General features: G+C 32.0%; 1 protein-coding gene across 3 annotated transcripts; it reads left to right on the forward strand.

Annotated features, from left to right (window-relative positions):
* Positions 1 to 798: 798 nt before the first annotated feature.
* On the forward strand, positions 799 to 14,620 carry LOC118054351 (uncharacterized). Of its 3 annotated transcripts, XM_073408277.1 has the most exons (7): positions 2,372 to 2,499; positions 3,056 to 3,271; positions 3,407 to 3,625; positions 8,000 to 8,292; positions 12,861 to 13,260; positions 13,717 to 13,923; positions 14,189 to 14,620. In XM_073408277.1, exons 5-7 carry the CDS (start codon positions 13,003 to 13,005, stop codon positions 14,486 to 14,488), a joined length of 765 nt encoding a protein of 254 aa, XP_073264378.1. In that variant the 5' UTR covers positions 2,372 to 2,499; positions 3,056 to 3,271; positions 3,407 to 3,625; positions 8,000 to 8,292; positions 12,861 to 13,002; the 3' UTR covers positions 14,489 to 14,620. The 3 variants fall into 3 exon arrangements, 2 of the variants coding, with proteins under 2 accessions (XP_073264378.1, XP_034921791.1); XR_012169444.1 differs by lacking the exons at positions 13,717 to 13,923; positions 14,189 to 14,620 and adding an exon at positions 799 to 874 and having other exon boundaries at positions 2,430 to 2,499; positions 12,861 to 13,007; XM_035065900.2 differs by lacking the exons at positions 2,372 to 2,499; positions 3,056 to 3,271; positions 3,407 to 3,625; positions 8,000 to 8,292 and adding an exon at positions 10,087 to 10,392.
* Positions 14,621 to 17,929: the final 3,309 nt, after the last annotated feature.

Below are 17,929 nucleotides of genomic sequence, written 5' to 3' on the forward strand. Positions count from 1 at the left end.
GAATAAGCTCGAGCTTATCCAGTCGAAAATTACCGCGTAGGTTTTCTTTGTCGTTGATATTATATATTTGTTAATTATTTACCCTTACCAAACTGTCCTGTTTCTGACCCGTGGCACCTGATTCTTGGTATCCTAACTTACAGTGGGCAAAAGGTTAAATCCGTTTGTGAGTATAATTATAATTATGTTTTAAAATATTTTTATATTAAAATAATATATTTTTTTATTTTTAAAAAAATTAATTTTGATATTATTATATTAAAATTAATTATATAAAAAATTAAATTTTTTATATATAAATTTAAATTTATTAAAAACACGAGCAATATATTCATCAAGATATTACTGTTAAATCAAGCCTGAAATGGATTTGACAGATATGCTACACCTAATCCTTTTCTCTGGTCCAAACTCCAAAGTCTTCGTGGCCGACCATAATATTATATCATACGAGTTAGAGGTCCATGGCCGTGAAATTGTTTCGCCCTCGCGCGACCTTACAAGTAGTTCGTCCGATCTTTCCGATATCGCCCGTACTCGCGCTGCTCCCGTTCGACTTCGCTGGAATGTCTCGTGTGTTCGGGACTGTGCTGCCGCTTCTTTTAAAAAAATTATTTTTTATTTAAAAATATATTAAAATAATATTTTATTTTATTTTTTAAAAAAATATTTTTTAATAAAAACTAATGAAAATAATTCAAAAACATAAAAATACTAATTTTTTTAAAAAAGTTATTTAAAAAAAAAAAACACTTTATCAAATGCAATTTCAAACTGCATCTGCCTCTGCTGCTGCTAGTGTCAGTATACTATATATATGCCTCTCTTTTAATCATAACTCGATTTTTAAAACGTTATTTCCGGAAGCACTCTAACAGCGTGTTTGATTGCAGGAAAGTGAATTCCCGGAATTCACTTTCCTGCTTTTCCCATGTTTGGTTACAATTTAGAAAAACAGTCAACGGAATTTAAATTTCAGTCAAACTTCAGAAAACAACTTTATTAAAGGAAAGTGTTTTCCTTCTGTTAAAGAAAGGAAAACACTTTCCTTTTTTTTTCTCCGTTCATTTGCTCAAATACTGCAAATACTGCAGTCTCTCTTTCTCTTTTATTTCATCAAAATCAATTGGAAGCTGAGCAGGAGAGAGCATTTTTTCTTCATCAATCACAGAGAGACAAAACCGGGAGGGGGGGGATTAACCAAAAATTAATCACAAAGTCATCAATCATAGAGAGACAAAACCGGTGGGGGGGAGATTACTGTGACAGAGGCAAAACATAAAATTAACCAAAAATTAATCACAAAGTCATCAATCACAGAGAGACAAAACCTTAGCAACGATACCATAGCAAGTAGCCGGGGGAGAGATGGAGGTGAAACCGAGAGTGAGAGGGAACAGGGGAATGAGAGACCGAGAGGGTGAGGGAACAGGGGAATTGAGGAAAACGAGAGGGTGAGGGAAATGATAGTAGAGGAATTTGGGGAACTGAGAGAGGGGAACGAGAACTGACCTGAGAGGGAGAGGGGAATGGGGAGAAGGGAACTGAATCGAGAGGGGGGAATGGGGAACTGAACCGAGAGAGGGGAATGGGGAGAGGGGAACTGAACCGAGAGAGGGAAGAGAGGGGAATGGGAACAGTTATTTTGGTAATGTCACTGGGGAATAATAAAGAGGGGAAATGGGGAATGGAAATGAGGAATTAATTATATAAAAGGGGAAATGTTATAGAAACCGAGAGGGTAAAGGGAATGGGAGAATGGGATGAGAATTATAATAGAACCCTCTAATAAACATAAAATAAATTTGTGTTTTATTTTTTTTTTATTAATTTATTAATATTTATGCATGACTATGTTTGATGTTAGATATTTATATTTATTTCTTGATGTTTATTTGATATATATAGTGAAGGGATATTAAAGGGATAATTGTCTTTACCCGTAAAAAAAATATTTATCCAAAAAACCATAAAAATATTTTTGTATGTATTTATTTTTTAAAAATATTTCACAAGCTTATTTTATAAAATAAGCTATGTATGAATCTAGGATATAATAAAAAAAAATTCATCATTATACTTTTTAGATTTTATTTTTTTATTGTAAATTATTAAATATTTTATATATATATTAGATAAACTTGAAAAAAAATTAATTCATTAATTCATTATTTTTCAGTTCGTTTTCCATAACACAACCAAACACTGGAAAGTGTTTTCCAGTTCATTTTCCATAACACTACCAAACATTGAAAAATAATTTCCCGGAATTCACTTTCCAGGAATTCACTTTCCCCGGAATTCACTTTCCAAAAGGAATTCACTTTCCTGCAAACAAACGGAGCCTAAGGCTTATTTCTCTCTCCTTCTTTGATTGTGCTGTGCTGTTTCCGATTGCCTTCACCAGTTCTCTGCTTTCAATTTTATGCAGGTATAAAGCCAGCTTATCTACCGATCTTCCCCTTGATTGATTCAATGTGGCCACCGGAACTAGCAACTGTAAGTTTTACTTGTAATCTTCTAATTTTTATCCAGAAAAAAAAGAGCCTGTAAATATCGTTTGTCGTTTTTTCACTGTCTAGTGTACCAGCCAACCGATCTGAAGTTTGCGTTTATGCTGCAAAATTAAGTTTAAATCACAATTAAAATTAACCCATTCATAAGAAGGATCTGTTGTTCGAGAAGCTTTTTCTTTCTAAAATGCTGCCTTTATGATTGTGAACTTTCTATATTTTTAACTCCTAATATTATAGGTAATATTTTGTGGAGAAGATCTAGAAGAAAGGATCCATTTTGAGCTTGAGTTTATGGCTCATTTTTCATTTAATACATGCTATATCTTTTAATTTGTTTTAGATTTTTCATATTTTCCTTAGCCAACAAAATTAATTTATGTGTCTATATATATTCTTCTGCTTGCATGTGTACAGAAAATTAGATAGATTGATGTGCTTATCACAGATGTTTTGGTTGAATGAAAGCCTTCTGCCATTTTTCAGTGAGCAAACCTAAGTATGTCTTTTGAAGGTTTTGCCCTTTTAAATCTCATCTGCAGGCGTCTACCGCTAATGAAATTGGCGGTAGCCATGAAATAAACACAGTACCGTCGATGATTCAGCCACCAATAGAGCAGTACATGTCATTTCTATCAGGATGTCTTGATTCTCCTACCATATCCGATTCTAAGCTGAAAAGAAAAGCTCCTGATGATGTAAATAGGGATCAAGAGAGGAAGAAAGAGGTAGACAGGGCCTATCGGCAACGGTGCAAGGTAAGCAACATGCTCCTCTCCATGATCACTTGCCTGTAGGTATTTGGTAGAAGGAGGTTCGTGTTGTTGTTATATATTTTTATTATATATTAGGAACTTCTCTTTGATTCTCGTGTGCTGTAATTAATTGTGCAGTTTAAGAAAATCAAGAATGAGGAAAAGTTGTGTGTGCTTACCGAAGAAAATAATAGATTAAACAGAGAGAACAAGCACTTGAAAAATGAAGAAGTTCGGCTGGAAGAGGTTGTGCAAACTCAAAACGAAAACATGATACAACTTAAAGGTAACTTTTGCCAATTGAAGTCCCAGCTTGACAAGCAAAACATCGTTGTGGAGGTGCTTTCAAAGCAGCTAGTACGTCTCTCTCTGCACCTTTTGCTATATTTCAATTCCGTGATTTTCTTCATCAATCTAATAAATCGGATATTTTTCTACACTGGTTATATTTTTAGAACCAAATTAACCTGGATTTACTCAATATAAAGTATTACGAATCAAATACACAATTGTAAAAAATATCATAGCAAATATATATAAACAATCATATAATATAGTAATTTTACACAATCAAACACTACTAGAAAATCGATAAATACAAACAGAAAGATCGAGGAAATATTTTTGTTGGTAAATTGCCAACGGAATAAATTTTGTCGGTAAATTCGTTGGTAAACTGTGAATATTGTTCATAATATCAATTACAAAGGTAATCACTAATGGAAAATTTCGTTGATATTTTTCAAAAAGCTCTGGAACTATTTATTTTTCAATTGTACTATTAATTATTGTTCTTTATGGACAAAATCACTGACGGAATGAAAAGTTGTAGGTGTTATTTGGCAGTTTTTTTTAAAAAAATTGATTAAATTAAAATTTTAAATTAAATATTACAAATAAAATTACCGACAGATTAAAAAGTCGTCGGTGATATTTGATAGTTTCTAAATTTTTTTTATTAAATTAAATATTATAGACGGAATGATTAAAAATATCAATATTTAATTATCCATCGGTAAAATTATTGGTGAAACATCTCAATAAAAAAGTCTAGAATTCCTAATTTTACAACAGACGGGGCTTTTTTATTTATTTTTTCTTATTTCTCATATATAATAAACATCAATATCCATTTCTTTCTATTCTCTTCTTTTCTCTTCTCAACTCCTTCTCTTATCCTCTATTCTTAGATATGTTTTCTTTTTTTTTCTTTGCTATTTTATTAATTAATGTAATTTACAAATTTGTTTTCTCTTCTTGGCTTCACTTGCAATTACCACATTAAGGTAAGATATTTTTTTTCTTATTTTTTCATGTTTTTGTTTCACTATATTTATTTATTTTATTTTATTTTTAATTGTTTTTGTTCTTAATAATTGTATGAATATTGTTATAGTATTTTTTTTTCATATGATTTTCTTCTTCTTTTTTCCAAATGTTTTAAGTATTATATAGTGTTGATTTATATTAATTTAATTATTTTATAGTTTTGTAAAATGGATTTTTTAAAAATATTTTAAATAATTACTGACGGAATTACATATAGTGTTTTTTCAAGGGAAATACTGATGCAATGAAGCGGATAATTTTTTTTACCGGTTTTTTTCTGTTAGTTAATCTATCGGTAATAATATTTTTTCATTATCAATGAATTTACCGATGGATAAAAAATTAGTAACGAAAGATTCATCGACAAAGCATTTTTGCTGGTGATTTTGTTGGTAAATTAATTATCAACAAAATAATAGTACAAATACCAATATAAAATTCATCGGTAAATCTAAAAATTAAAAATTATGGAATTGAAATATACATTCTCACAACTTTGATGATTTTTTTTTTGTTTTCTTGTACGTTTATTTTTTATGTTTCAGTAAAAAAAAAAATATGCTAGGTCCATGTCAATGTATAAAACTATAAGACTTGTTAAGGTATTTATACTCATTATGCCCGGCACTGAATAGAGTGAATATTCTCTTTACCAATATCTTAAATCAATAGTAAAAATATAGTTTCTCTATCATTAATCATTATAGCAATGATTGTCCATGCATGTATTCTTAAATTCAAGGATAATAGCTTGGTAATAAATTTATGATTATTGTCATAACAAATTTTGGCCCATTAGCTTTTTAATTTAATTTTTACAGGGTTTAAAATATAAAATTAAAAGAACAAAGACTTATTTCGATGAAAAGGGTGATTTGTCAACTTGTGTGAAAATTAAGGACTATAATGTGTTTTTGCCATTCTATCCTTATATTTGAGATAATCCTTACTTTCGAAATAATCATTATTTTCAAGATAATCCTTACCTTTAAGATAATGAAAGTTGTCTGATTTCAAATTCGATTCTAATTTGAATTTCAAAAAAGAGAATGAGTTTGATTGAGACTTTACTTCTTACAAGTGATAGGACTCTTGCACTATAAATATTGATCACAGTTTTAAAAAGAAGAGGAAAAGAAAAAGAAAGGAAGGAGGGAGGATGATTAGAGAGAAACCCTAAGTGGGTATTTGTTTACGCGGTAGCTTCTGCTTTTAAAGCTAACCGCATAAACCAAGTGTTTGGTAACACAAGAAAAGCAGATTTTCATTTGATGGGCCCCACAATTTTTCCCATCAAACCATGGTTTTGCAAAAGCAGCTGGGAGCTGCTTCTCTTTATTTATCTGGGCACTGTTCATAACAGTGCCCATGCCAAGTGATGCCAGGTGAATTAAATTCACCTGGGCACTGTTCACTCAAAAAGTGAACAGTGCCAAGGTGATAATTCACCTGCAATGCGAGAAGGTGAAGAGAAGCATTCATCTGGCACTGTTCAAGGTGAATTTTTTTCACTATTCACGTAAGCAAAATTCATTAGGCCGCGTCTGATCCGATAAAAAAAATTAATTTTTTTTAAATTATGTTTTACTAAAAAAACTAATATTTAATATTATTTAATAACACTATATAAATTAAAAGAGCATCGCATGATGAGGAGTATTTGTGAAATTTGATCGCAATTCTAATTTTGTTTCTGATGATAGTTTACCTGATTTTATTACACGCTCAAAAAAACCATGGAACCTATAGTCCTTATCGGATGAATTTTGTACGTATGGAATTATAAATAGTTTAATGGAATAATAAATAATATTTTATATAAAGTATTATTTATTTCATGATGTAATAGGAGTAATTAATTCTACAATATTTAAATTTAAAATCATCAATATTAATATATATTTTTAAAAATTATTTTAAATTTAAAATCACGTGAATAGGTTTTTTTTTTTGAAAAACCATGAAAATGAATTTAATTTTTTTTTTGTTTTTTTTAAAAATTATAATGACGTAGCAATTGTGAAATTTGATCGCAATTCCAATTATGTTATTGTCGGGTCCGGCCCAGTTAAAAAAAATTCAGTTTTTATTTTTATTTTAACCGTGTTCTATTCAAAAAATTAAAAGGAGATCACTTGATGACGTAACAAAAGATTCAGTTGTTGTTGCGCGCTTAAGAAACCATGAAAAATATAGTCCTTGTTGGATAGATTTCGTATGTGATGACATTGCACATAGAATAATAAAAATATTTTATATCAATATTATTTATTTTATGATGTAATAACCGTAGTTAAATTTACAATATTAAATTAAAAATCATTAATATTAATATATATATATTTTTTAATTATTTTATAACCTCAATTTGAAAAGCATTTTTTTTTAACCAAACACATTAAACTACCTTTTCTTCGACCTCAATTTCAACCACAGTTTTAACCAAACACCTATTTTTTTAAACCAACCTCAACTAAAAGTACTTTTTATAAAACAACTTTTTGCACAGGTAAGTTCTTGCAAGCCACCGTCTTCGACTTCGCCTCCTGCATAGGTAAGTTCTTCATTTCCCTTTGCTTTGCAATTATAATTGCATGGGTACTGTACATAGGCCAATTTAATTCACTACTTACCGGTTTTTGCATGCACGTGTGGAACTTAATCCTAAAAAAGAAAAAATATAAAACATAAAAAAGATAGAAAAAATAAAAAAAATAAAAAATATGTATGCACGAATAAAAATAATGTAAATTTATTGGTTTATTCACTGACGCCAGAGTCAGGAATAAAAATACCGGTTTAAATTTATATTATTTTTTATTCATTGTATTTTATTTTATTTAGATAAAAAAAATAAAAAAATATTTGCATTCGTAAAAAATAAACTTATTATTATTTATTTATTCACTGACGCCAGAGTCAGGAATAAAAAAAAATGATGATTTAAATTTATTTTTATAGCTACGTAATATTTACCAATGCCAGAGTTGGAAATATTCGTAGTTAAATATTCACTGGCGCCAGAGTCAGGAATATTGTAAGCAAATTTTCATAACATAAAAAAATAAACATTTAGCAATTTAAGACGAAACTAGCAATGCAGCCTGCCTCAGGCAGGACGTTTAAGGGGTGATAATATCTTTCCTTTTACGTAACCAGTCCCGAACCATAGAATCTCTGTTGACCAGTTAGGGTTCCTAGTGACCGTAATATTAGGTGGCGACTCCTTAAACAAGAATATCCACATTAAAGAACAGGATGCCAGAAATCCGTTCTTTCCAAAGATAACGAATTAATTAATTTTTTAAGGCCGCCAAGATGTCGGGGGCGACAATTATATTACTTGTTTGGTTGTTTACACTATGCATACCTTTGTTGTTTTTTTTGTTTTTTGTTTTACAGGCTATGTGCCAAGGTATAGATCGACAACGTGAAATTGAACAACTGAAATGTGAAAATGATCTGCTGACTAAGAGCATCAACAATCGGGACAGCCTGAACATAATACAACTCGAGGCAAAAAATACAAAATTGGAACAAGAAAAAAGGTCACTCCAGATGATAATCGATGCTTTGTGTACGAAGATAAATAAGTACAGCGACCATGTACTGAAAGAAGCGTGCTAAGGTTATACTAAGGATGTGCACTTGAGGCCGTGACGAAGAAGGGATTAGTTCTTTTACTCTGTATTCAGGTTTGATTTTTTTTCTTTTTTTTATGTATGTCTGTCACTCTTATGATGTCTTATTTATTTATTGGGCTTGCAAAGTATTTAATGAGCTTCAAAATTATTCATGATATATGTAAGTTAGCCCAAATATTCGAGGTTATATATATAAAAAAGGATGTTAATGAATGTTGGAAATTGTAAGACTCAAAACTTTTATTTTTTAGGATATGTTTTTTACCATGATTTTTGTAATGTATCTTTGTTTATTTTCTTTATATTTGTATACTCTTAATTATTTTGATTTTTTTAATAAACTAGGTACTTGATTTGGAATTAATAAGTTAAATAAATTTAAACTTTGTTTGGTTTTGTGTTTCTAAAATATTTTTCAAAAAATTATAATTTTTTTTTCTTCACATCAAATTAAATATTATATCAAGAGAAACAGTAGACACTAGGCCTGAAATCTACTTCGCCAAAAGAAGTTGCCAAGTACACAATAATAATCTCTATGTCAACAATGTTTAATGAAACTATCTATAATTTGCTTATTTTGATAATAATTATTATTGAATTAATACGTTTGAACTTTACTCATGGATTTTTTATAATGCTGTCACGAAAGTAAGATGTATATATATATAATTTCTCAAATCAAGTTTTTATAGAGTATTTTACTTAATATTCTGTAAAAAGAAAATACATGTTCATTCACAATTAATGTCATATGTAAGAGTAAGGCCATAAAAAATAAACTTCTTGTACAGACAAAAGGTTTGGTATTTTTTTTTTTTTTTTTCCAGTAGGACCAGTTCTTTATCATTCATGATAACAAGTCAGTTTTGCTCAAATGTCAAGCTTTCCTTTCAAACCTCATTGTAACGGTAATAAACAATAGGATCCGCGTATTACCTTGAAATTTGAGCCATTATTTTGAAGAGGCCACTTGCAAAATTTCTAGGTTTGTGGGAAGCATGGAGTGTTGCTAAAGAGGGTGGACTGCCTACTATTTGCCATGGAAAAAAAAACGCTAATTTGACAATAAAGTTGACTATTTTATTTTTCTTTGTTATCCTCCCCTGTACACCTTCCTTGTTCATCCCCTCTTGTATTGTTCATGAGTGGGTGAGATGTGTACTTTTTGCATTAAACAAGTACTTTTTAAGTTTTTTATTTTTTTTTAAATTAATTTTTTTTATGTTTTTAAATTGTGATGTAATGATGTGAAAAATAAATTTAAAAAAATAAAAAAAAATAAATTTATTTTAATATATTTTTAAATAAAAAAACATTTTAAAATTTAAATAACCAATACCGCTAATATAATATTAATTGTAGGTTAAGTTTTACGCTACGCAACTTTCTCAAAACTACCACACACCGAACAGGGGGAAATTAAGCAACTAGAAAATCAGCTCATTGTTTTTTTGGCTCCAAGACCTAAGACTAGAGACAATTAACGCACGTGAGCTGTTCGCCTTCGGTTGGCAATACCGCAGGCTAACTGTCCATGGTTTTCTCATTTCTGCGACCCATTTTACGATCCTTGGAAATCTTGTCATGTAGCTCCTCAGTTTTTGGTTTATTTACGCTTTTAGACACCCCTTCTCAATAATAGCTGCAACTCTAGTTTTCTTTTTCCTTTTCTTTTCAGTCCCACCCTCCTGTATTTAAGGGTACGAGTGATATAATTAGAGCAAAAGAGATGCGGCGAAGGGAAAAAGGGAAAGGGGACCAAAACAAAATAATACCTAACATCAAGGGACGTGACACAAGAAAAAATTAAAAGAAAAACCTTTCGCAGCAGAATCAGATTTCTTAAATACGTTGATGTAAACTACAAAGACGACTCTGTCCTCCCCCCCCTCTCTCTCTCACAGAGAACTCTACTGTCTTGCCATTGATAAATATAAGCACTTGCACATGTATATATGCACATACATGGAAAAGAGAGAGGGTTCAGGTGGGTGTGTTCCAAGACCTGTTTGTTTCTTGTAAGAGCAGGGAGTCCAGTTTGGAGCTCAAGATTATAGTACAACTTGAAAGTTTAAACAAAAAAAAAAAACCATTGGTGATTTGATTTCAAGAAGCAAAACTCAGATTCCTTTTCATTTCAGCTTCTGGGTATGTCTACTTTCCCTTCTTGCTTAATGGGTTTTATTTTTTCAATATTTTTTTGGCTACTGCTTCACATCTCTATACAACTTGACTTCCTCTTCTTTTATATATATAAAGAAAAGAGGAATCCATTTCCTTGATATATACTTCTTTTTATCTTTCAAATGCATGATCTTGCTAATACAATGTTTAAATTAAAGAAAATTAAGGAAACGGGTTAGATTTGACAGTGGGTCATGTACATTTGCTAAGCACGATACATTTGGGGTGATATTGAATTGGATTTGGCTAGTGATTCCTCTCTCTATGTCTCTTGCTTTTGTGTGATGCAATGACTTGCTTAGTTGATGAATTCTTTGGGCCGGATGTAGTTTTTTTTATTCCCGCTATGAGCATGTTTTAATGTGTTTCACAATCTTAGAGACTATTAAGGAACCCATTTTATGCCTATCTAATTCAACCTGGTGATAGAAGTTTTAGACTTCACAAAAAAGGAAGAAGAAAATAATGATTAAAGCTTTGATCTTAGATTTACTCAGTTGTCATGGTGAGTGAGTTTATTTAGTCAGTTCATAGAGCAACATTTTTCTGACTTTTGGACAAGCTCCTCAAATTTTGGCTGGACATGCATAACACGAGGAGTTTTTTCATAAAGAAAAGGTGGAAGAAAGATTCTGGTTTCTGGGATTTTTGTCTTAATTTTGTACATTCATCCGGAAACTGAGGGTTTATGAAATGTGCTTTAGAAATGCAGTTTCATTAAGGTGTTTTGGTATGGAAAGTTTATGTTGTTCTTCTAGAGTCGCTGGGCTTGGATGGAATATGTTGGTTTATAATTGAATGTAGCTTTGTGGTCTTGCAACAGTACAAAGTGAAGAAGAATTTGTTTTCCATGGTTTCTGGAGAAAAATCAATATAAGTAGTTGGGGAAAAATTGAATATGCATGTTGATTTGAATGCAGGACAAAAAAAAATGACAAGAAGTTTCTTATAACAATTGCAATTTGAGAGCTCCTTGAGAGAGGAATATAGAATGGATGTTCCTTGGTCAAATACAATCATACAATTGCCTGTGTGCTTTAGGTTTCATCGATTGATATTAGTGAAAATTAGTTTGTCAACTTAATCTAGAAAACAAGAAATTAAGATCTAATTGATGAAGCTGCACCAAAGAGATTCTCCTCCTGCTCAATCAGTATGAATGAAAAGCCCTTATAATCTGTACCCGCCTCCTTGTAGGCCGCCTAGGAGTCTTCTTGATGCTTATGCATGGGACCATTTTGTGTTTGTCTTGGATCAATTGTTTGGCAGTATTTGGTGCTCATCTATCAATGAACCATTCAGTCATGGTATGAACCCTTTTCCTCAATTTTACTATGCCTGCAGTATGAAGGACAGAATGTCACCTACAACCACTACTATGTGGGAAGTTGCTGCAAGCTGTTTTAGTTTTAGAATTATCTGTAGCTCTTGATATGCTCCTAGTTTGTAGGCTCAGAAAGTAGTTTCACTAAGTCTTTTTCTTACAGGCCAGTTTAAGTAGGGAGTCCTGTACTCTAATGGCTTAATTCAGTAGGAAATATTTAGTGTTACCACTATAAAATGTAGCCTTTACCATCAAATAAAGGCAGCTGATTATTGGTATTAGGTTAGTGTATTGTTGGGGTCTTTGTTTCCCTAGAACGAACCATCTCTCCTCAATCTTTTCATGTCAAATTAGCGTTTCTTCCAATTGCAAAAATTAGGTCACCCAACCTATTTGGCAACACGCCCATACTTCCCACTAACCCATAAATTTTGCTAGGGGCCTCTTTAAAATAATGGCTCAAATTTCAAGCTTTCCTTTCAAACCTCATTGTAATGGTACTCAATAGGTTAGTGTTTGCTCACATATTATTCACTTTATAGGTGGAATTACTAAATCTAAGCTATTTAGCTTCCAGACCTCACCTCTTCTGGATTCTACTTGTATTACTAGGCATGCATCTTTTCTTTGCTTGATCAAACCTTATCAAATCAGTTATTGGCTTCCTCCATGCTAGTTTTCGTTTTATCAAGTAACTCTTGGATAAATGTCATAATGAAGCAAACAGCCTACATCCATATTACATGCTCTGCTCGTGTTTTCTTAAATTTCAATTGATCTGTGTCAACTTCTTGAGATTGTGGACTTCAAATGCAATTTAAATCATAGCGGACATGTATGGCTCTATACCCTGTTAGCTGTGAACTGTCCATTAGAAATAGCTCAAGTGCTTGATTGGAATTTGCCTTTTTAACATGCCTAATGTTCAAACAACTAGTTTTTGAAAATATTTATTTTGATAAAATGATGTTCACTAAATGTTTTATTATAAATGGAGAATCAACTTGCTGTGTTCTTTATGTATTGACTACTATGCTGATGGCATTTATTCAATTATGATTATTTGTTGAAGTTAGCATCACATAACCTATTCTTGTTAATTATGCAGATCCAGGACTCGAGTGATCTATTGAAGGAACTGCTTGATCTGGGACGCCATCCATTTAGGATACTATTTATATTAATGAGACAATTGAATTTCCCCCATTAGGAACTTTGATATTTTTCATTTTTCTGAAGCCCCCTTTGCAATGTCTCTGCTGTCAAAATTACGCTGCATCACTGTGGATGTCACTGGTACACTCATAGCTTACAAAGGTGAGCTTGGTGACTACTATTGTATGGCAGCAAAATCCGTTGGCCTGCCATGCCCTGACTACAAACGTATGCATGAGGGCTTCAAACTTGCATACACAGAAATGGCCAAAAAGTACCCATGTTTTGGGCATGCTGCAAAATTGCCTACTATTGTCTGGTGGAAAACATGTGTGAGAAATTCTTTCATCAAGGTATGCATTTAGGGATTCTTTATTTGTAAGCTGTATCTCTCTTAATGAGCTCTTCTGAACTGTAGAACCTCAGATGCTGTAAAGGCAGTACTGTTATTTATTGTTAACATGCTGGATGTGCTCGCATAATGAAAGTGGCCTCTTCATTGCATCTGGTATTCAATGACATTGCAATATTGAAAAATAGAGGGCCAAATCACTATGCAAGTGGGTTAACCTTGTTCATATAATAGTACAAAGAGGGATTAAAAGTACCACACCGAACCTAATGGACAAAAAAAGCTGGCATTCCACATGGAACCTTATTGGTAGGCCATTTTGGAAAGTATTGTTAACTATAAATGCAGGTGATAGAGTCATGATACGTGCAGTTTTTTCCTCATCTTATAGTCTAGCTATTTATATATGTGTGGACAGATGCGTATCTTTTTTTTTCTTTTTCTTTTTTTCTGGCAGGCTGGATATGATTATGATGAAGAGACATTTGAGAAGATCTTTAGGCGTATATATGCATCCTTTGGTTCATCTGCACCTTATAGTGTTTTTCCAGACTCCCAGCCTTTCCTTCGATGGGCTCGTGGAGAGGGTCTTCTTGTTGGGCTTGTTAGTAATGCTGAATACCGTTATCAGGATGTGATTCTTCCAGCCTTGGGTTTGGAGCAGGTAAACAGAATGCTATCTTCGCAACAAAAGAAAAAGAAAAGGATGGTTATGGTATTAATTTGTTATTACAGTCCAACTATAGTTAACTTTAGACTTCATCCGGTATCATGCTGTTTACTTAATTGCACCAAAGATCACTGTGAAAGCTATAGCATGCATGCATGTGTGTGTTCATCCTTTGTATTACCAAAACCTACTCGTGCTTTTACACATTGTCAATGCTGAGCTCAAGAAATCTAATGGGAATATAATTTTGGAAAATCAGGGTTCCGAGTGGGACTTTGGTGTGTTCTCCGGTCTAGAAGGGGTGGAGAAACCAGACCCGAGGATTTATAAGATTGCCCTTGAGAGGGCTGGAAAAATTGCACCAGAAGTAACTCTGCACATCGGGGATAGCATGCGCAAGGACTACTTGCCAGCAAAGAGTGTGGGGATGCAAGCATTGCTGCTGGATAGGTTCAAGACACCTGATGCGGTGGAGTGGAAAAAATCCGGTGCAACTGTGCTTCCTGACTTGGCCGCAGTACAGGAATTTCTTACTTCAGGGAACAAGTTAACCTGTTGAGAACAGATTTCTCTCCCCAGGCAGCAGTTATATGTCTAATTTCCTCCCTTCATCCATGAAAAACGCATTTGATACTATTATAAAAGACGAATTGTAGGCAAATTTATGATGAGTCCTATGGTTGTTTGCATACCTGTGTCTTTATGTTTTCTTTCCAGTAGCTACGGACAAGCTTCTCTTCACCTATTATGTGTTTTATAGGAGACGACTTGAGGGCATGATCATTTAGGTACAGGTTTAAACAATTAGCGAGAGGAGCTGTAAGCAGCTACTGTTACTCGCATATAGAACAACAACAGCGTAGCCAGACTGGATAATAAATATACTATGGATGGGTTGAGTTCCTTTATTAAACTCATTCCCCTCTTAGATGGCCTTCATGATGGTAAGTGGAAGAGTAAAGGATCGATTTTAACTGAAAAACCGAGAGCTTTCATACTCCGCGATCAATCTCACATTTTCCCTTTTTGTATTATTTTTTTTTATTTGGTAATGAAAAGCCATTTACAAATCCACTCCATTGCATTCATGAGCAGACCTCACAAAGCAAATCAATTTGTCGTGCACATCAACTGTTTAATAAAATGCCTGACAAAAATCATTATTTGTAAAGTTGCATAGGTTATGCCTGTGAATGCCCTTTACACTTGCTGATTGCTAAGTTGGGTACGAGTCGCAAATTCTACGTGTCTTGCTTACTCCTGTTGTTGTAACTTGTTTCATTGCCATTGATAGAGATACATTAGGCCTTCCGAGGTGTTGAAGATGATTTTAACATCTGAAATCAAATGACCCTTTTCTTGGTTTGATAAACAGACTTGATGGGTTTATGGCCCATTTGAAGAAGGCTTTTTTTTTTTTAACAAGAAGAGTCCCACTTTCAGAATGATTCTGTGTTTCGACATTGCTAGATTTAGTAGTTATTCATTTATTTCTATCATCCGTATATGTGAATTGTGCTGATTCAGTGTTGTGAGCACGGTTACTTTCATGAACTGTTGGAGCTTGCCCCTACAATTTGGCATTCATTGTACTAGACAAAATTGCCGAGCTCATGAAGAGTTTTCTCAAGGTTCTTCCCCCAGTTGATTTTTGTTGCATCTATGGCTCATCTCTCCTTCCACATAATAATGACAAGGTTTTGGTTTTCATTTTTTTCTCATTTTTTAAATTCTATGATTGGTTTCTTTATGCTTCACCTTTTTAAAAAAAATCTTAAAATGGATGATGATCTTGTTTTTAGTGGCTATCGGTCTTGTAGTCATCCAAAACAGTAAAATTATTTATATGCCATTAAAGACAATTTTTCTAAAAAGGATTTTTTTGTTTTTTGTTTTTTTTGCATTTCTCTAGTACAATAAAATGATTATAGAGGCAAATTTGTATTATCATCATAATAATTTTAGTTATAATCAATTTAAACAAGGAATAATTCAATTTTTTTTAATAAAAAAAAGTTGTTGGATGTCATCCCCATCCTATGGGCATAACGGGTGACATCATATAGTTGTAAAAACTCGCTTGTCTTACAAGGCGACATTAAAATCATCGTATCACCCCTTTAATGGTGGTATAGCACCTGTCTTTAGGGATTGATAATTGAGCTCCAACGACATGTTTTTCTTCTCCCTTTTTTGCCCACTCTTCTCCTTGAAAACATACTGAGATTGTAAAAATCTAAATATGTCTAGTCATTTGTTGATTGAATCAAAATTAGTATTTTTTTTTTTAATTGTAATATATTTGGTTTTGAATTCTTTATTGATAATTTTTTTTAATTTCATCCCTTAACTTTTAATTTTTATATCAAATTTCATTCTTATTTTTTTCTATTGTTATTTTTTTTTTCCTTATCATTCTTTTTGATTGAAATTATTTTTCAATCTCATCCATCACTATTTGATTTTTTTTTTTGTGTCAAATTTAATCTTTATTCTTTTTAATTCTTTTTTTTTATCCTTTTTTTTGTTGAATTAGTTTTTTTTTTCATTTTTATCCCTCATTTTTTTTGTTGGTTGGGAATTTAACTTCATTATTTTTCTAAGTTTGCTTTGGTGTAATCTATTATTTTGATTTGTGTCACGGGTTTAAAAGATTTAATTGGACTGACTTTAGTCTTTTTTTAAATTGATTTTTTTTTTATTTTTATCTTTTAACATTGGGTTGGTTAGAGATTAACATTCATTATTTTTTTTTAACTTTACTTTTCATGAGGTTATCCTAATCTCATGTTTTGAGTCATGAATTTAGCGGGTATAACAAGGTTGACTTTAGGTTTTATTTTTTTGCCTTGCTTTTAAAAAAAATTTCTCCCTTTACTATTATACTGATTTAAAAATTAAACTTCATAATTTTATTTAATTTTTTTTCATAAGGTTATCCTGATCTTACATCTAGGTTACGAATTTGAATGTAGGCTCAAATAGACTTGGGTCAATTTTTTTTAAAAAAATTATTTTCTTTTCAATTTTGTTTTTCAATATTTTACTTGTCAAGAAATGAGATTAGGTCTTTTTTTCTTTCTTTCTTTCTTTGCTATTATCACATCTTTATTTAAGTTTTACTTAATGAATAAGATGATGAAGATATTTTAAGATATTTCTTTCCCATCCAAGATTCCTCTAATAATTTAATTTTTTTTGTATTTTTAAAAACATTTATATTCCTTTCACATCTTTTTTTCACATTATAAAAGTACGCTGCAGGCTAGCAAGTTTTATATCGCCGATCCATTTCTTTATTCTGTGGTGGAGCATTTTACTATTTCCTTGCTGCATTTGTTATTAAATTGCCCACCCCCCCCCCTATTTTTTCTCTGGAGAGAGAAGTTTTGTATTGACTTGTATACCGTTTATTTTTTAAATTTTAATTATTTTCGTGTTTTTAAATTTTTTTAAAAAAGAGTTAAATTTTTTTATATATTTTAAAATTATTTTAATACACTAATATTAAAAAAATAAAAAATAAAAATTTTAATATATTTTTAAAAACAAATACTCCTAATCAGAGCACGTTATCTAAAGCGTGTGATCGTCTGGACCTTTATGTTTGTTCTCTTGCTCGTCAGAACTTTGAAATTGGAGTCTCCAAATCAGTCGGCCGTGACGGCAGGTTTGAAAACCAACCAGTCCAGGCTACTTTTCCACCGGTCGCTTCTCTTGGTCTTCGTCTACACAGAGCATTGAAATGACGGAGCATCTTGATTAGTCTTCGGACGCCGTTCTCATGAAGAAGATTTTAACAAGGTGATATGAACCATCCTCGTTGCAGCATCAATCAACGTCACTGAGGAGGCTCTTGAAATGTTTTGTCTCCCTGACACCCTTCATTTTCTAATACAAGCACCACTGAATTCTCATCTTCTATCCTTAATTTTGGGCAAACCACTGAATTCTCATCATCTAACAATTTCAAAGTACAAGCACGCGCAAAATCCTCCCC

Source organism: Populus alba, chromosome 3, assembly GCF_005239225.2.
Source record: "Populus alba chromosome 3, ASM523922v2, whole genome shotgun sequence".
Taxonomy (NCBI): domain Eukaryota; kingdom Viridiplantae; phylum Streptophyta; class Magnoliopsida; order Malpighiales; family Salicaceae; genus Populus; species Populus alba.

Coding starts and splice junctions, on each gene's coding strand:
- LOC118054351 (XM_073408277.1), top strand. CDS start 13,003: ATGTCTCTGCTGTCAAAATTACGCTGCATCACTGTGGATGTCACTGGT. Junction 13,261..13,716: donor TGAGAAATTCTTTCATCAAG/GTATGCATTTAG, acceptor TTTTTCTGGCAG/GCTGGATATGATTATGATGA. Junction 13,924..14,188: donor CAGCCTTGGGTTTGGAGCAG/GTAAACAGAATG, acceptor TTGGAAAATCAG/GGTTCCGAGTGGGACTTTGG.